The sequence below is a fragment of the Symphalangus syndactylus genome, chromosome 8 (assembly GCF_028878055.3).
Source record: "Symphalangus syndactylus isolate Jambi chromosome 8, NHGRI_mSymSyn1-v2.1_pri, whole genome shotgun sequence".
Classification (NCBI taxonomy): Eukaryota; Metazoa; Chordata; class Mammalia; order Primates; family Hylobatidae; genus Symphalangus; species Symphalangus syndactylus.
In genome coordinates, this window is record NC_072430.2 from 80,155,234 (window position 1) to 80,173,739 (window position 18,506).

The window sequence follows — 18,506 nt, forward strand, 5'->3', positions numbered from 1 at the left end:
CCAGTCCCCAGTGATAGTAACATAATTGCACTCTCAATGGATGTGAGCTTTCCTCTGGCCTGAACCTGGTAAGTAAATCTATACCCCAAGCCACTTTCTCCTCAAAGCCTCCCATTTGCGTGTTTTCTCCTCTTTGGTTTTGGTTGTGTTGTTTTTAATGCTTTCAGTGGCGTCTTGGTGATTTCTGGCTGGCGAGCAGTCATCAGGGGCTAGGTTGAAGCTAGTCTTGCCCACCTGGAAGTTGGCGGCCTCCATTACAGGAGCAAGGACAAGCAGCAGTGTAGCACTGCAGGGGATCCAATTCTGCCCCCTTTCCCTCAGCCCTACCCCCATCCCAAGCGCAAGACAGCCAGACCCCAGAGAAGCCGAGGATGGGTGAGTTTTCCCATCCCACTTTGCCTTGATCTCCTTGTGGATGGGTTTTATGTTCAGTCATTACCTTTTAGTGGCCCACGTGAAATTTTTTTAAAGGAAGAAATGAAAAGATTTTCCCCAGTCAGTCTTTCCTCTATTTAATTACAAAATGCAGGCGGGAACTGCTGCATCTGGGATGCAAGAAAATGCAGAAAAGGTGACTGAAAATTTTGCAAATGAACATGACTTCCCATGAAGTTTAATGTTCCATTCGCCGCCATGGCCCAGGAGACTCCCACCAGCTTCCACCGGCTTCTACAGGATCCCCACTAGAGAGCCCAGACTTATCTAGTCCTGAGGGGAAAAGGGAGAAGAGGCCTTGCAGGGGAAAGCTAACAGAAAATTCGTTACCCCAGGTCCTGCCTGCAGTTTCAAATAGCTTCCAGCAGTTTCACAAAACACATCCTTTCCATTTCTTCCTTTTAAATGTTTCCCTAAGAACGATCCATTTAGGTGCTCTAAGTCCTCATCTAGGGAGTCTCTGAGACACTGGCATTCGGAGTTTTAAACTTCCGCCCCAAAATCAGGAACATTCCAAGACAGAACTCTTTTAGGGGGCCATTTGCTGGGGGTGGGGGAGAGGGCTTGGAATCCATGCTAGATTGAAAACGTTGAATAGGTTTGCCCCAGACTTAACACCGGTTGGGCAGCAGGAGGGTAATTTTTATTTAGCCGTTTCTCCGATCATGTGGGGAGCACCATTAGTTGTTGATAGCGGGCCATGTATCCCAGGAAAGCCTGAGCTACAAGGCAAAGGCATCCCCTCTAGAACAAAATCAGAAAGCTATTGGCAAAGGTAATCAATCAGGCCATAAGTATCCATTTACCCGCTTCCTTTTCGGGGCTGGAGGTGGGCCGGGAGCCCTCCAAGGGTGAGCTGGGCAACTTGTAGAGCGAGGAATATGCCCTCCGCCGCCGGCGCCCCGGCCGCTTTTGTCTCGGCTCGCAGCCGGGCTTCCAAGGCTTTATACCATGGATTTGGGAGTGACAATGGGCATTTCCCTCAGATTCAAGGCTGCTCAACCTCACCTCCGTAGGGGGGAAAAAAATCAGAAGGGAGTGGCCCAAGGACCTAGCCATTCTGCCGAATTTTTTAGACATTTTGGGAGTCTCCTCCGAGGCCTTTAAGTGCGAACCGCGCGAAGCGGCCCTGCCGGGGAAGCTCACTGAGGCAGGGCTGGGGCGGCGGGCAGGAGCAAGCTGCTCTAGGATTTGGGTTCTGCCATGTGGCGTGTTCTCTTCCAGGGCCTTTCCAGCATCATCGGAGAAGACGAAGCACGCTGGCCGCCACTGTCCGTGCTGCGCCAACTCGCCCGGCCGCCCGCCCTCCCGAGGGCAGGCAGAAGCCCCTCTGTGTCCTCCGCAGCCGCGCCCGGCCGCCTCGGCTCGACCCTCGGGCCGCGGCGTGTGCCCAGCCTCACGTCGGGGTGTGTGTGGCCGCGCGGGCGTGTGTGACTGTGGCAGGGGGAGGGAGCCCTCCGAGCTGCTCCATCCGTCCGTTTTATTAGGGACACATTAATCTATAATCAAATACACCTCATAAAATTTTTATTGAAAGGCATAATATCATTAGAGAGGTCTTCCACCTGTTTTAAACAACACGACAAGCTGTGAGCAAGCGTGTGTGTGGGGATGTGTGGGGAGGGGTGGGTGTAGGTAGCGAGAGAGGCGAGGGGAGAACAGCTCCCCTCGGGCGCCAGGGGCCGCCCCGAGGGCCCGCCTGCCTCGGGCAACACCGGCCTGGCGCGCCCCCGGCCGCTCCGTGTGCCCCGGACGCGCCGCCCGCGGCTCGAAAGCTGGAGAGTCAGCGACGGGGCCCGACTGCGGGAGCGAGGACTGCAAGAAGAAGCGAACAAATAGTCCCCAGCGCCTCCTCTGGATGCGGTCGCGTCTGTGGTCCCGGCAGCCGCTGGGCGGGCCAGGTCAGGCCGGGCCGGGCCGAGCCGGGCACATGTACCTGGGCCTGCGGGCTCTAATTGCGGCGCTTATGTTGATGATTTTTTTTTTTTTAATCACAGCAGCCCCCAGTTTAGCGGACTGATTTACTCCCGGTATTGGTAAATATGATCACGTGGGCCGCGCGACCAATGGTGGAGGCTGCAGCCTGCGAACTAGTCGGCGGCTCGGGCGCCGGCGGGGAGCGGCTCGGCGGCCGACAGTGTAACCTTGGGTGGGAGCGCGGGACGCCTCAAAATGTCTTCCAGTGGCACCCTCAGCAACTACTACGTGGACTCGCTTATAGGCCATGAGGGCGACGAGGTGTTCGCGGCGCGCTTCGGGCCGCCGGGGCCAGGCGCGCAGGGCCGGCCTGCAGGTGTGGCTGATAGCCCGGCCGCCACCGCCGCCGAGTTCGCCTCGTGTAGTTTTGCCCCCAAATCGGCCGTGTTCTCTGCCTCGTGGTCCGCGGTGCCCGCCCAGCCCCCGGCAGCGGCGGCGATGAGCGGCCTCTACCACCCGTACGTTCCCCCGCCGCCCCTGGCCGCCTCTGCCTCCGAGCCCAGCCGCTACGTGCGCTCCTGGATGGAGCCGCTGCCCGGCTTCCCGGGCGGTGCGGGCGGTGGTGGTGGAGGCGGCGGTCCGGGCCCCGGTTCCAGCGGCCCAGCCAACGGGCGCCACTACGGGATTAAGCCTGAAACCCGAGCGGCCCCGGCCCCCGCCACGGCCGCCTCCACCACCTCCTCCTCCACTTCCTTATCCTCCTCCTCCAAACGGACTGAGTGCTCCGCGGCCCGGGAGTCCCAGGGGAGCAGCGGCCCCGAGTTCTCGTGCAACTCGTTCCTGCGGGACAAGGCGGCAGCGGCGACGGGGGGAACCGGGCCTGGGGCAGGGATCGGGGCCGCGACTGGGACGGGCGGCTCGTCGGAGCCCTCAGCTTGCAGCGACCACCCGAGCCCGGGCTGTCCGCTGAAGGAGGAGGAGAAGCAGCATTCGCAGCCGCAGCAGCAGCAACTTGACCCAAGTAAGTGCAAAAGAAATTGCCCCCTGATTTATTGCTGAAACCTGTAAGGCTCGAATGTGCAAAACTGATAGTTTTACTAACCTATAAAAACGTCTAGACGCCTACCCAAGCCTAGGCGAGCAACATGCATCCATAAAAAGAGCTTCCCATAACCACCTACCCTGGGCGCTCGGTTTGTACGGTAAACAGAGCGTGGGCATTAAGGCTTTTTATGATAATTTCCCCCAAGTTGTGAAAAGCGAACATCCTTGGTGAAATTAATTTAACGACCTCTCTTCCCCACCCTGTCGTTTCTCCCTGCCTCCCCTCCGCCCCTCTCTCCCCGTCTCCAAACCTCCCTCTTTGTAGACAACCCCGCAGCGAACTGGATCCACGCTCGCTCCACCCGGAAAAAGCGCTGTCCCTACACCAAATACCAGACACTTGAGCTGGAAAAAGAATTCCTCTTCAACATGTACCTCACCCGGGACCGGCGCTACGAGGTGGCCAGGATTCTCAACCTAACAGAGAGACAGGTCAAAATCTGGTTTCAGAACCGTAGGATGAAAATGAAAAAGATGAGCAAGGAGAAATGCCCCAAAGGAGACTGACCCGGCGCGGTGCTGGCGGGAGCGCTCAAGGGCAGCGGTTTTTGTTGTTGTTGCTGTTTTCCTTTGTGGGTGCTTGGTGCTTGATTTCCAGAAACTCTCCAGCGACTTGGACTTTTTTTTTTTTTTTCCTTTTTAGATAGAAGTGACTGTGTGGTTGGTCTCTGTGAGGTATTTGGGGGACCCTGTATTTGCTCGTTTATGTGTTGGAAAAACCAAGTGGCTTTGGGGTTTCGCCCTATCCCACTCCCTCCCTTTCCTGCTCCATTGGTTCCTTAAGAAATGCTATATTTTGTGAGTGCACGCTGGCTTGGGGAGCCCTCTCTTGTGTAAATGTCCCCCATGTTTCTGAAAAGTGCTGTAGTTTAGTCCTTTCACCCCCAGCACTGCCCAAACAGGGGCCAAGTGCGCCCCAATTCCAAGAATGAAGGCAGAGCGACAACAGTGCGGACACCCCGGCTGCTAGCCCACGCTGAAGCCCGGCCGGGTTGCCCACCAGTTGCGAAAGCCCCCTTTCCTCAGGGAGCACGCGGGACCTCGGCGGAGATCTCCGTGAGGCCTAGAGAGAGGAGCCCAAGGGCCTCGGTCGGGTTGGGGTTTGTCCTCAGTGCATTGGACGCTGCTATCTCCCCCGAAAGCTGGGCTCGCGTGGGCGGCCGCGGGTGGTGGCCCTCCCGGTTCCTGCCCGAGGACCAGTTGTAAATGTTACTGCTTCCTACTAATAAATGCTGACCTGATCAAATGGAACCCAGACGCTGACCCTAAACGTTGTGCCTGCTTTCTCTGCCTCTCTGCAAAATATCACACTCAGGATATTTCTCCTCTACCCCTGGGAGGGAGACATTGTTAAAAACTCAGGGCCCTTCCACCTGACAGATCTCTCTGATGTGTCTCTGCCTTCTCTGCTTCACATCCCTTTGTGTAGGCAGATGCAACAGCACAGATCCTGTGGGGGGACATTGGTGCCTCCCCAAGCCTGGTTCAAGGTCCTCCACGAACTCTGTGCTTGGGCCCAGTGTTAGCCTTGCAGCAGCGCCCAGAGGACCCAGTAGGCCCCAGAAGCCAAGCACTTTCAGGCTGGGGCTTGGGTACACAGCACCCTAACCTTCCCTGGACTCCTGGAGCCCCAGATGCCAAACCCCTCTCCAAACAAGTGAAAGGCCAACTCTGCACTCTGGAGCAACTGTCCCAGCTCGGCGGGGCTGGCTGGCTCCGGGAGGTCCCAGCTGGTCAGGCTGTGAGCTTCTGCCCCTCCCCACCAAAGCCCCAAAGTGACCTTAGCGATCAAAATGGTCAAGGCTCTCCTCTCCAGCCACCTCCATTTCACCGTCCCCTTCCCCCACCCAGCTTCTGTGTATGTTTAGCCCCCAGCTTGGCCCTCTGAGGGCTGCATTCAGGGGCTAAAATGAAGGTCATTGTAAGTGAGGGTTTGGGTGAGCACAGCCTTTGCAGGCCAAAGAGGCGGCACTGCCAGGTGGCCAGAGCTGGGTGGAAGGTGGGGGCGGTGGCAGAGATCGTGCGGGATCCCAAAGAAAGAGGGGACTCGAAGAAAAAGCAGAGGGGGACTGGGAGGGAAAGCCAAGGAAGGCCCAGATCCGTCAGAAGGTGCTGCGTACGCCTGCCACTGTGGCCAGCTCGCTACCTAGGGCTCTTTGAAAACAGGAAGAGCCAAGGTGTCATAAAGCCATCTAGCCGGCCAGACGTCTGGAGGTAATGAGTTTACGACAGGCCCGGCGCTTTGCTTTGAAACCATCTCATTTTGATGTTTGTGTTTGTGGGAGGAAAGTAAAAATGCAGACAAAACTGGGTCTTAAAATCTAGACAATAAAATATAAACAAGACTGCGTTGGACCAAGAAGGCAGGGGCATAGGAGCCCCCGGGTGAGGTGTGAGCACCTAGGAAGTAAACATGAAAGAGGTAGGAAGGAAGAGATGAATGAATTTCTGATTTTTGAAATGAACTGGGTATTGGAAGTAGCCTAAGGCGATGGCATTTTATAATATTTTGACTATGACCACGGTTTAGCTGGTTCTTTAGAAACAAACAAAGAAAAAAATTGGCCTGTTATCTGGGGATTGGATGGTTAGTGATCTTAGGTCATTTACCCAGGTGAGAGTCCCCCAGAAGTATGGTTCGCGGGAAAAGATGAAGTTAGATGCCTATTCACAAGAATTTCTGGCCCTCCACTCCAAACTTTGAAGCAAAATATTGTTGGAATTTATGTCTATTCACTTATTAAAAAGTACAATTGTTACACCTAAACTGGAGGAAAGCAGTTTTGAAGATGAGTAAAAAGATTAACCTAACAGGAAACACTTAAGCCAATTGAATAGTCATTGCTTTTAAAAAAATTCTAGTGGAATGCTTAGTTCAATGACTCTTGATATATATTTTTTAAATCCCATTCATTGTCCATAGAAATTCAAACGAACAGAAGCGCAAAGGGACTTTCCAGACAGCCACTCAGAGATCCAGCAAAAAGCTTTTGATTTGGCTTCGATTTCCCCCAAAATCGCCCACCTAAGTGGGCCCAAAGCATTAAAGTTACAGTGTTAAAATAGCAAATATTCATGATTTAATCCCAAAAGCAACAGCTGTAAGAGAAAAACAAAAACATAACAATACTTGATTTCTGTAATTTCTTGGTTGCCAGAGTGTCTGGTTCCTCTGGAAAAGAAAAAGCCTCTTGGCAGTTGATATTTAGAAAGTTGTAGGTTTTGTTAAATCTAGCCTGTCCTATAATTGTTTTAAAAGGCACAGCTGGACGGTTACAGCATGGGGACTTTTGGTGTCTGGCAAAAGAAGGGCTGGAAGCTTTTGGAAAAGACACTACTGGAAGCTGTTGGGAGCACTGATTAGAATATCCTAGGCATGCAGGAGCTCCTGCTTGCTGCTCTTGACTTGTTGACAGTCACAGGAATGAAGCATTATTAGTGTCAGCAGTCCAAGCCCCAAACTAAAGAACGAGATTAGAATTGGTTTGAAATGAATAAAAATTAAATTCAGTGGACTGGAGGTGGCATTTGGCCACTAGAGAGCGCTGTTGCTCCACTTTCTGATCTCGTAAAGCTGGAATTGCGGCGGAGAAAGGTTTTGATTAAAAATATTTACAATCTTATTTTTAATCCCAAATTAGGATAATTTTAGCCAAAAATAAACAAGGTGTACTATTAATTTCTGTGTTTGCTGGGCATAAAATTTTGGTTCGATCAGGGCTTCAGAAAATTTGGACTGTGGCACAGCTGAAACTATAAAACATTATGATAAATTAATGTATTATATCAAAACAGAAAACTGTAAAAAGCATAGATCTTTGCTTACTAAGTTAATCGCGCTCTTTTTATACTCATATTATAAACTGAATGCTTAAATAAATGTTAAAAACTGTTTTGTCCCAAGAGGAAATGTTGTGTTGTAACATTTTCTAAATTTGGCCTGAATGTCTATAAATGAATTTTCTAGTGTTCATTTTTCTTTTATTCCCCCGAGGAATCACACAGTTCTACAAGATGACTGGTATTGTTGAGATCCGGGCTCTTTCATTTTTTTCCCCCATTCCATTCCAAAATCCACTCATTTATCCAGAGTTCAAACACGCACACACACACACACACACATACACACACCAAACTGAAAAAAAGGGGCACAATTACAAAGGTAGCTCCAAGGCTTTATTGACAATAATAATCTTTTAATTGGGCATTTGCAAGATTGAAGGACAAATCCTTAACTGTCAGAATCAATTCGTTCGCCTTCGGATTTAAAGAAAGTCATTATACTTGGCAATAACCAGCAGAAAAAAGCCTCACAAAAACAAACACAACAGCAACAAAAAAACCTTGCTCTCCACCACCTCAAGTCTGCACTCCTTACTAATTTAAAAATTAAATAAAGCATGCCTTTATCATCTCCAGATTCATTAACGATTCCTTTACCTTTCAGTCATTCCCAGTAGAAATAATTGAGTCAGACATTATCACCTTGCTATGTCTGTCCATCTCGATCTCATTTTCTCCATTTGTAAAAATGATATTTCAGTCCACCCAGACACAAGTCAGGATCGCGCTCGCAGGCTGGGCCAACCCACAAGGAACTAGGGGTAGCTGAAATCGCTCGCCAGCCTGCGGCATCTCTGAGGCCGTCTGGGGTTTTCGGAAATTTGCATTTGGTGTGGAAAGCCGGCGTGGTGCGTTTAGCTTGAGCAGGGGCGCCTTGAAGGTCTGTTTCCAAAGCTGTGGGCCTGGCGCCCTCACAACATTGTACCTATCCCGAAGGAAACGGGGCTCAGTCACCCAAAGAGCCCACGAAAAAGGCCGAGCAGGAGAGGGGAAAACACACACACAACAGAGAACCATTGCATTTATTGGACATTGAAACGAGAGCAGAGAGGGAAAGGAAGTGTGTGGGGAGGCGGTTGGTAGGGTAAAGCCAGACAGCTTTGGAGAGAGCTGCTAATATCAGGAATATTTTGTCGATTCACACTCGACTGGGCCACATGACTAGGGCAACTTTTCTTCATCTCTGCTCACAAACTAGGCTGAGCCTTCTCTTTCTCTGCTTTGGGAAAAATTCGTAACTTTGAGGCCTGCGCGCTCTCTCGGCAGTAATTTCACAGGCTTGGCGGGGGAACTAGGATCGTCAGCAGAAGATGGGCCGCCTGCAGCTGCCTGGAACCGGCGCGATCTGAACGCCGGCCGGGAGGCTCCTGGGGGGAACTCGCGGTCGTCTGCCCCCCGCGCTCCTCCGGGAACCGCAGCCGGCCCTGGTTCGCTGCGCGCCGGGGCCGAGACCCGGGAGCCGCGTCCTGCCCGAGGAAATGTCACCCTCCCCAGCGCGAGCCCTTTTTCCCGCCTCAGAACGTTTCTGTCCGCTCTTCTATTTACTCTCAGCAAGCCTAATGCCCCCTCCTGCATTCTTCAGCCTCCCCCTGCGCCCAGTGCTGACGTCTATCAAGGGTGAAATGATGGAAACTATATTCATGGGCATGATTTCCATTAAATATCAATGAACCTGAGAGCCTCGGCCAGGCTTGCGGTGCGCCAGGGGTAAATGTACGTCTCATTTCCACAGGGCCCACTCGGCTGGAAAAGAAGGGCTTTGATTTGCTTTGATAACGCCAAGATCTGGGGCCACACTCGCGGCTTTTAATTAAACCACTTCGATATGCCCCAACTCAAATGCACGGTCCGGTCCGTCAACACCTCTTGTCCACGTTCCCTGGGCTACACCCGCGTGTCCAGAGCTGCAAAAGCCACGGGCAGCCTCTGCTGGGCTGCCCCAGGGGCTCGGGGAGGGAGTCATTTGCTCCGCAGCCTCCTGGGAGTGGCCTCCTTGTCTCCCCCAAGTCTAAGGCTCCGCCGCGGCCCCTCCCTGCCGGCTGCGGTCAGCGTTCCCGCGGCCCCGGGGCACACGGAGCCCTTGGCAGTGCGTCTTTATGGGCCCCCTTTAAGGCCGGCGGAGGCATCTCGGGCAGGGCGCGGCGCTCCGTCCGAGGGACGTAGCGGCTGAACTCCGTGCGGATCCCTCCGCGGGGCTCCTGGCCCCCGTCACGCCGCCTTTCCGTGCAGTGCTGTGGTGCGAAAATGCCTCGCCGGTGCGCACCTGGGCTGCAGCCTCGGCGGCGGGGGCGAGAGCGGCGGGAGGGGGGCGCGGGGGGGGACGCGGTAAGAGGTGGCGGCGGGCAGAGGGTGTTTTTTTTCTTTTCCCTCCAGAGCTGGGGTTTGTAAACCGAGGCCAGAGTGTCCCCGTGGGCCGAGAGCACTTTTTTCTTGTCTGGGTGCGCTCCGGCACTCTTGGTGCCTAAGAGGAAACAGTGAAGGCAGCGGGGCAGGTCGCCCGGGGCGTCGGCGATTATATTGCGGCCGAGCCGGAGCGCGCCGGGAAAGGCCGGGAGGGCGGCGGCGCGCGGGGGCTGGGCGAGGCCCCGCGACCCGCGAGGGAGGCGGCGCGAAGCCGAGGCGGCAGGCGCAAGAGCCGGGCATGAGCTCCCAGTAGCTGAGCGCCCGTGGCTGCCCGGCCTCAGAAGCGACGCGCGAGCGCGGGCGGGCGGCAGCAGCGACGTAGCCCGTCGGCGAGGGCAGCCGCCCCAGAGGCCCCCGCGGCAGTGCGGCCGAGTCGAGGCTTGCTCCCTGGCTGCTTAGCGCCGCCCGCCCGCCCCGGGCCGCCGCCACTGACGCCCCAATGAGTTCGTACTTCGTGAACCCGCTGTACTCCAAGTACAAGGCGGCGGCGGCGGCGGCGGGCGAGGCCATCAATCCCACTTACTACGACTGTCACTTCGCGCCCGAGGTCGGCGGCCGTCACGCCGCCGCCGCAGCAGCCCTGCAGCTCTATGGCAACAGCGCCGCCGGCTTCCCGCATGCGCCCCCGCAGGCGCACGCGCTCCCGCACCCGTCCCCGCCGCCCTCCGGGCCGGCGTGCGGCGATGGGGGCGGCCGGGGCCAGGACTACTTCCACCCCGGCGGGGGCAGCCCGGCCGCTGCCTACCAGGCCGCCCCCCCGCCTCCGCCGCCGCCTCCCCCCTGCAGCGGGATTGCCTGTCACGGGGAGCCCGCGAAGTTTTACGGATACGATAACTTACAGAGACAGCCGATTTTTACGACCCAGCAAGAGGCCGAGCTGGTACAATATCCTGACTGTAAATCGTCCAGTGGTAATATTGGCGAGGACCCAGACCACTTAAATCAGAGCTCGTCTCCTTCTCAAATGTTTCCCTGGATGAGACCACAAGGTTGGGATGCATTTTTTTTTTTTTAAGAAGGGAGAGGGGGAGAAATCTGCTTTCATCTCACGTTCTGGCTTTAAAACTCCCCTTCCCTCTCCCCCTCCTTTTCCTTCTTGTGTAGCCACAGTGGCTCTTATTCATAAAGTAATACAGACTTTTTTTTTAAAAAAGTAGGAACCATGTAAAGATGATGGGGACAATAATTGTGAAGACCTTTTCTCTGCCCCTCTTGCCTGAACACCCTATATATATCGGAGCTAAAGAGCGCTGTGTATATTTCACCCCGTAGACCCCCGTTCCACAAACCTCCAGCAACATGCAGAGGTACCATAACATTTTCAAAACGCTTATTCCCTCCCCCCTTTTTTTGTTTTAATCAGCAGCTCCTGGTAGACGAAGAGGAAGACAAACCTACAGTCGCTTCCAAACTCTAGAGTTGGAAAAGGAATTTCTTTTTAACCCCTATCTGACCAGGAAAAGAAGAATCGAGGTTTCCCACGCCCTAGCCCTCACCGAGAGACAGGTAAAAATCTGGTTCCAGAACAGGAGAATGAAATGGAAAAAGGAAAACAACAAGGACAAATTTCCCATTTCCCGGCAGGAGGTGAAGGACGGGGAAACGAAAAAGGAAGCCCAAGAGCTGGAGGAAGACAGAGCCAAAGGCCCGACAAATTAACTTCTACCTTTAAAATTTTACCACAGACTATTAAAACTAATAATCACCATATGCTGTGGACACCACCTATTTTCTTTGTTGGAAAGGACCTTACCTGTGTTTCAAGCTACCTTCATGTCACTGCTCTTAAGGTTTCTGCGCTTTGAGTGGGATTTGGGTGTTTAAAAAAGTTTCTGGTATCACATAGAAGCAGTCCTTGAGCTGGCCTATGGAAGGGTAATTTGATACTGACCTTGTAGCTGTATTTTTATAATGGTTTTTAATGTCTGAGCTGGTGATTTGCCTGAACAACGTAAACTTCCTAATGATTAGTACTTAATAATTGCATATAAAATGCTTTATTAATCAAACAAGTGCACTTGAACATTTTAATCTTTGTGGTGAGTAAATTAAAAGGAGTCTATTAATTTTTTTAAAAAAATTATGTCTGCAGAATATATTATTTGATTACAATGTATTATTTATGGATTTTTTATTCTTTCTTTTATAATGAATAGTTCGGGTGCGTTTTGTTTACTCCTAAAAGGTTTCTTTGCGTATTTTCTAAATGTAATTATCTCGGGGAAAAGGCTGGGCTAAATATTCGAAAACCACTTATTAGCCGAAGAGTGTAACGTGTAGTCCAGCTCTGCAGCTTCCTTAAACTTAAGGAAAAGATTGGGCCAGTGACAAGAGTTTAAAGACAATGTCCAAGTTGACAATTATTTTTCTATAGTCCATACAAATTAAATAATCTGGCAACTCTGGCAAATCGCCTTGTAAAATGCGTCTCATTTTTTAACTTGCTTTCGTTTTGAACCGCCCTTGTAATCGCCTGAAATCGCTAGTTCTTTATGCGATGGCTGCCGCTGTGTTCCGTTATTTTCAGTAGGTGCCATATTTATTTGTATTGCCTTCGTTCTGTTCGCCGCTGGTTTTAAACCAGCTTGCTGTGCGCATCTCAGACGTCGGTTGGTACGTCCTCCGCTGTTCTTCAGGAAAGCGATAGCTTCACCTATTTGAAACAAGCCCTGAGAGCAAACGCAGAAAAACCTGAGGTGTAAACAACTCCAGAATGTCGCTAGCTCCTTAATAAATAAATGAATCTCTTTTTGGAGCTAGTGTCTTTGAGCGCCGCAAATACCCCTTTTCCATGAATCACTAACAATCCCCCGGGCTCGCACGAAGAAAAGGACTCGCTCAAGGCTTCTGTTTAATAAGAAAGGGGTGGGGTTACATACATTCCGCGCTGTTTAAAAAAAAAAAAAAAAAGCCGCAGGGGCCCCTTCTTTTTCCAGAGAGGACTGGCTAGTCTATCTTGCTCTAAATAATCTTGCTAAGATGCTCTGAGGGCTTTGATCCTCTTAAAGGACTCAAGTTGTAGGCCCAGTGGGGGACAACGCAGAGTCCATGTTACACCACAGCTTATTGCACTGAGCCGGCGTTGATGGTGGGGTTTGGCATCTGTTATTAACAAGATATCCATTTTCCACTGGAGGCTGCTTCTGCAGCTGCTATTTTACAGGGGAAAGTGGGGGGAAGAGGAGCGGGAGAAAAGAGAAATTCAAGTAAAGTAACATTCCCGAAAAAGGGAAAGCATCTTTATTAGGTAGTCATCAAAGAGCTCTCTGCTTTCTCTAACCATGTTTATTTTCAAAGGGGTACGTTTTTATTTCCAGAGTTGCTTTTATTACATAGATAAGAAAATGGAATCCTATAGTTTTGCGCCAGGGTCACCTCATCGGGTTTTATCAGGCTGTTTGCCTGTGGCTTCATGGACCACAGAAATGTTGCCACTGGCCAGGTCAGAAGGAAAGCACCACCTGGCTTTCCATGCTGGGAAGAAGTGATGGTTGTGACATTCTCTGACCTGAGCCAGGAAAGATAATTTTAAATCACAGGTGGCCCAGGACTTAAACATTTGCACTCCAAGAGACAGCTGCAAATGCCTATGCTGGATTTGAGAATGTTTTGCTCTGTGCACTGCTTAAGACTCTGCTGTCGGCTGGTACAGAGTAAGGATGCCAAGGGCCAAGAGGCTGGGGAACAGCCTCCAGTGTAAACCATCCAAAGACCAGTGCTGGCTGAAATCCAGCTGCCCTGGATTTAAGGGACTCAGGACTCCTTTATATGTTAGCAAAACTGGCTGTCTCCTGCTCAAGGATGCTCACCAGATACTTTTAGAACCCTGAAATAATGTTGGCAAGACTGTCAAGTGGGAGCCCTGTGTATGGGTGGATATGGAAATCAAGGAAGGAAGAGGAGATAAAATTGTCATTTCTTCAGCATTCTGTGCTGGTCTCAAAGTGTAACTTCTGGCCCCACTGGCCGCCTAAGCCATGGTAAATTCATACCTCATGTACAAAGACTGTTGCAATAGCTGGTATATATTAGATTATGAATTTGTATGTATACATAGCTTACACACACGCCCAGAGTGTTGATTATTCATGTAGGTAAATGTTTCCTTTTGTAGCTGGGAAAGAGCATAGATTTGTGTTCAAATAAAGACCTGGGGGAATTGCAAATCACATGCACTCGCCACCTTCTTTCTTACACTGACTAGACATCCCCACCCCCCATCATGGTGTTTCATGCAGACAGACTGGAAGTGACTTGCGCACAAGAGGCCCTTCTAATTGGCTCAAATTTGTCGACATCCAAGCGTTGAGGCAACAAGCGAACATTTTTTTGCTGCAGAAATTTGCATAAACCTTCAGAGAATGCTTTGCCATCCCAGGCAGCGCTTTTCAGCCCTGGACTGCAGCAGTCTGCTTAGTGAGGTCTGTAAACCGTTTAGAGAAAAATAATACTCTCCAATGTTAACACTGAATGAAAGAACCAAGCCTTCTGAGTGATTTAGTCTCTCCATTTGCAGTGACCAGAAACACACAAAAGAGAATGTGGGTCTCAGTGGTTTTCAGAGAAGTCAGTTCAAGGATGCCATTTTGTGAGGTTCCACAAAGCCCAGTATATTGCTTACCTCTGCACAAGGGGAGAAAATGCAAATATGGCTGCTTTTCAGTGCAAAGTCTCTTTGTGGCCCTCATTCCGCAAGTTGAAAGGGAGGGTCATAAAGCTCTGCTTTTATTTGGGTAAGACGGGGGAGAGGATAATGAGGCAAATTGACTATTGAGATTATTTCTCAGAAAATTTTGGAATTAAGTTCTTTGCTCAATTCCACATGTATATAGGAGTATACCCGACTTCAGTCTTCTGGGCTTGTGAGGGCCCAAAAACTTGCCCCATCTGCTTGTGTAATTTAAAATATTGTTTTATTCTGTAATACAGAAGGAAGTGCTATTTCACATCCAAGCTTGTTGTGTCCTCTGCTTGCCCCGTGTTTGCTGAATCCTTGGGCATCTAGGGGTGGACATGGGAGGAGAGAGAACATTTTAATGGGCTCTGGCTGCTGCTGCGGTTCCCTCCAGCAAAGTTAGGGCCTATTGGCTTTTTTCTAGAAAGAATATGACTTTTGCTGACAGATGGCAGCAAAAGTCCTTTAATCAAAAACATCCAAGGTCATCAGAACTTTTTCAAGGGATAACAAATGGCCTGCTCCAGAGGGTGCTGTGCTGCTTCCTGCTTCAGTCCACATCCACTTAGGCACTTACTGGGTGTGCAGATGTTAATAGCAGAGAACTTATACACAGATATGCAATGCAAATATTTGAAACATAGTATTGGAAGTTTAAAGACACTGTCTTTAAAAGGATGGGGAGTGGTGTTACCTCTTTCAGGAAGGTTCTGAAGGCTGCATGGTTATGCCCATGAAGGGAATGCTGGAGGCCAGCCAAGGACATTTACTTTCAGGGGGAGTTCACCAGAGCAGTTCCTGTGAAAAATATAAAGGGAATGTGACACCGGCCTTTGAGGAAAAGGAATTATTCTTTTTTCTAGGCTGATCTGAGGAAGTCACTCTTTTCCTGAACAAATGTCTTTTCAGTACTGCGTTGAACAAATTTTTCAATTGGGAAATATTTGGGGGCAAGGGGAGAGGGGAGAACTAGAATTAAACTCCATAAAAATGAGAATTGCTCTTAGAGGGGGACGTAGAGCAAGGAGTTTCAGAAGGGATCCAGAAACCATAACCCGTGTCTGTCCAGAAAGATGTTTCTGCGGAGAAAGACCAGGTGGTAGACTTTCAAACGGGTATTTCGGAGAGGTTGACAAGTACCTAAAACCATTTCCAGCCTTTGAGCTGGTTGGTGATTATCCTACTGCAGAACCTCCCGGGAATGGGAGGGACCCCAATTTATGTTGGAGCGGTGTGTGGGAGGCACATTTTCTTGGCCTGCAGAGCCCGTGTTTTCTTCCCAAGATAACTGGGGCTGGCTTGCAAGATGAGAGGGAAGAGGGGAAACCGAAAGTGGTCGGCTGCCTTTGGGGACAGGCCTTTTCCTGCGGGGAGGGGAGGAGAAGCCAAGTGACTGGCACAGGGTGAGAGATGGGGGGAGGTAGCTGTGGGGATCGCTTTCCCAGGGCGTGAGCAGTACGTTGAGTTCATTTCCCTCCTTCACAATGGCCAACTGCGCAGAGGTTTTGAGCCAAACCAAAGAAAAGACACACACACACACACACACACACACACACACACGCACACACACAAATAAATCCTAGAAAAAGAAACAGAGGAGGCGAGGAGGGATGGAAGAACCACGAAGGGAAGAAAAAAGGGAAAGGTGAAGAGGGACAGAGAAAGAAAGAGAAGGGAGGAAGGAGAGAGGGAATGGAGAGAGAGGAGGAGGAGAAGGAAGAGAGGAGGCGGGGGAGAGAGAAAGCAGGAGAGGAAAAAACATGGCGCTTGCGAGCTGTATGTGCAAAATCCGCAAGGAATTGCAGTAAATTCCTTTTTGTTTGAAGAAAATTTACAACTTGGTAATAGACCTTTTTATGACCTATTTGCGGTCGTCATTGGCTGCGGCTGGTCATGTGCAGGCGCCGCTCGCCTTCACGGCCTTTTTCCTGATTTCCCAGGCGAATTTCCCCCCGCATTCTGCTTTCCCAGAGCCTCACCCCCTTTTTTCTAACCTTTGTCTCTGCAGAGGTGGGCTCCAGTCGCTGGCTGTGGGATTGCGGAGTCCGCCGCGGCCTCGGCTCCCGCCCTGCGCCCGGCCTGGCCCCACCGCCGCTCACTCGGTCCGCACCGCCGCCACCTCCGGGGCTGGTGGGGAGCCCGGCGAGGGAGGGCCTGGAAGGGGCCCTGGGCGCCGAGCCCCCCGCCGGCGCCGACACCGCCTGCCAGGAGCAGCCGGCCTGCTCGAGGTGACTGCAGCCGCGCGGTTCTGGCGCGGCTTCTTCACCAACATGAGCGGGTCTCTGCGTCCGAGAGTGAGCGCAGCCGGGCAGCGCCTAGTGGATTACAGCAGACGCCCGGACCGACCGCCGCCTGCAGCTCGGCAGCCTTCGGGTAAGAATCGCCCCCTCCCCGCGCCCCAGCATGCAACCAAGAAGCCTGGGGCGCCGACCCCCTTGGGCAGCTTAGTCCGGCGGCTCCCCTACATTTCCCGGGGAACTGGGGGTCGCTGTCTAAGCCCCTTCCCCCAATCACTTCGTTCCTAGGGCGTCCCCTGGGGCCTGGGGTGGGGTCCGGCTGGGTTCAGAAGTCTAAGGGGGCAGTATTATTTCAGAAATTCTGAGATATGGGTAGCCACAGACAGGATCCCACTGCCTAGATGGAGAGCCCCTCAATCCTACCCTGGGAAAATGTATAGACGGGTTACTACTGAACATCTCCACTTTGCTGGGGGTCACTAAAGGCATTTTATATAGAGCTGTGGTTTTTGTGGTTTACCTGTGGCCGTGGCCAGAGGTTCCTGGGAGGCTAACAGGTGTTTTTTGAGGGTTGGGGCTTGGGTAGGGGTGGGGTGAATTCTCTGTTTCTAGGATGTGCTTGGTGTTTGAATCTAGGCTTTAGTGACTGATGCTGGTTAATTTCTAGGGTTGATGGTTTATTGGGCCTTGGGTTGTATGAGATGGAATTTTAAATATTTTTAAATGTTTCTCTAGTTCTTAGAGAAATTTTTAAACAACTCAAGATAGGCTTTTCCCACATATGATAATCCGTCAGGTGAATTTGGATTCTTTTATATCACAAAATGAATGCATGTTTTGGGAGGTAATGGTATCAGAATATATGGTGCAGGTCTTGGTAAAAACCCAATAGATCTTTCAGAAATACAAGACATCTCTGTGTTGAAACATCGTGTGTTTCTTATTTGCCAGAGTAGGAAAAGAGTAGATCTTTTTGCTCTCTAAATGTATTGATGGGTTGTGTTTTTTTTCCGCCTACTAATAAATATTACATTGCAACATTCTTCCCTCAACTTCAAAACTGCTGAACTGAAACAATATGCATAAAAGAAAATCCTTTGCAGAAGAAAAAAAGCTATTTTCTCCCACTGATTTTGAATGGCACTTGAGGATGCAGTTCGCAAATCCTATTGCCTATTCCCTCATGAACATTGTGAAATGAGACCTTTGGACAATCTGCCGCATTGCGCATGAGAGTGGCCTGCGCAAGGCAAGGGTATGGTTCCCAAAGCACCCAGTGGTAAATCCTAACTTATTATTCCCTTAAAATTCCAATGTAACAACGTTGGCCATAAAAGCGTTTCTGAACAAAACATGTCATCTTTGTGGAAAGGTGTTTTTCGTAATTAATGATGGAATCACGCTCATTTCAAAATGGAGGTCCACGATTTGTGGCCAGCTGATGCCTGCAGATTCTCCTGGATCACTAACTCTGATCACTTACAAATAAGAAATTTGAGTGATTCTTTTTTTATTTGGAGTGTTTGTATTTTGTAATTATTTCTCTACTAAAGTACAATGACCTTTGAGGTCATTCTTTAATCGGGGTAAAAAACATTCCCCATTGAAAAGCAGGCACCTGGACAGTGCCTTCTAGGCCCTGCCGGGTAGATCCGGCGCAGGAAGAGTCCCTAGGTCGGATGGTAGCCGGGTGGGGGTGGGGGTGTGGCCCTGATGGCCAAGCTCTATGTTCAGAGCTTCAGTGCTTTTCCCTGGTTCTGTAGCCCAGGGCGCTTGGGTGACTAAAAACCTGGGTTGGGTGCAGGTCCGATTACGCAGCAGAGGTTGCTGTCATGGGCAGATTTGGAAGACTTGAGGGATTCTTTGTAAGCCTCGTGGTAGCATTAATTCTT

The 18,506-nt window shown here is 51.0% G+C and overlaps 2 protein-coding genes and 1 long non-coding RNA gene across 5 annotated transcripts; 2 read left to right on the forward strand and 1 right to left on the reverse strand.

Moving 5' to 3' along the window:
* The first annotated feature begins 2,087 nt into the window (after window positions 1-2,087).
* Window positions 2,088-4,713, forward strand: HOXD9 (homeobox D9). Of its 2 annotated transcripts, none has more exons than XM_055287831.2 (3): window positions 2,088-2,336; window positions 2,433-3,373; window positions 3,722-4,713. In XM_055287831.2, the coding sequence occupies exons 2-3, from the start codon at window positions 2,608-2,610 to the stop codon at window positions 3,961-3,963; spliced, it is 1,008 nt and encodes a 335-aa protein (XP_055143806.1). In that variant the 5' UTR covers window positions 2,088-2,336; window positions 2,433-2,607; the 3' UTR covers window positions 3,964-4,713. The 2 variants fall into 2 exon arrangements, with proteins under 2 accessions (XP_055143806.1, XP_055143807.1); XM_055287832.2 differs by having other exon boundaries at window positions 2,436-3,373.
* A 4,771-nt stretch (window positions 4,714-9,484) lies between these two features.
* Window positions 9,485-12,510, forward strand: HOXD8 (homeobox D8). 2 transcript variants are annotated; one of them, XM_055287833.2, is made up of 2 exons: window positions 9,485-10,691; window positions 11,066-12,510. In XM_055287833.2, exons 1-2 carry the CDS (start codon window positions 10,142-10,144, stop codon window positions 11,359-11,361), a joined length of 846 nt encoding a protein of 281 aa, XP_055143808.1. In that variant the 5' UTR covers window positions 9,485-10,141; the 3' UTR covers window positions 11,362-12,510. The 2 variants fall into 2 exon arrangements, with proteins under 2 accessions (XP_055143808.1, XP_055143809.1); XM_055287834.2 differs by having other exon boundaries at window positions 11,069-12,510.
* A 2,073-nt stretch (window positions 12,511-14,583) lies between these two features.
* On the reverse strand, window positions 14,584-16,849 carry LOC129487225 (uncharacterized). Its single transcript, XR_008659263.1, has 3 exons — window positions 16,372-16,849; window positions 15,072-15,175; window positions 14,584-14,703 (listed from the first exon to the last, which is right to left on the reverse strand). It is a non-coding gene; the product is annotated as an uncharacterized lncRNA (long non-coding RNA).
* Between the last annotated feature and the right edge of the window lie 1,657 nt (window positions 16,850-18,506).

What these genes read in the sequence shown, in the direction of transcription:
- HOXD9 (XM_055287831.2), top strand. Translation starts at nt 2,608, where the DNA reads ATGTCTTCCAGTGGCACCCTCAGCAACTACTACGTGGACTCGCTTATA. An exon ending in GCAGCAGCAACTTGACCCAA is followed by an intron (nt 3,374 to 3,721) that starts GTAAGTGCAAAA and finishes CCCTCTTTGTAG; the next exon opens with ACAACCCCGCAGCGAACTGG.
- HOXD8 (XM_055287833.2), top strand. Translation starts at nt 10,142, where the DNA reads ATGAGTTCGTACTTCGTGAACCCGCTGTACTCCAAGTACAAGGCGGCG. An exon ending in TCCCTGGATGAGACCACAAG is followed by an intron (nt 10,692 to 11,065) that starts GTTGGGATGCAT and finishes TGTTTTAATCAG; the next exon opens with CAGCTCCTGGTAGACGAAGA.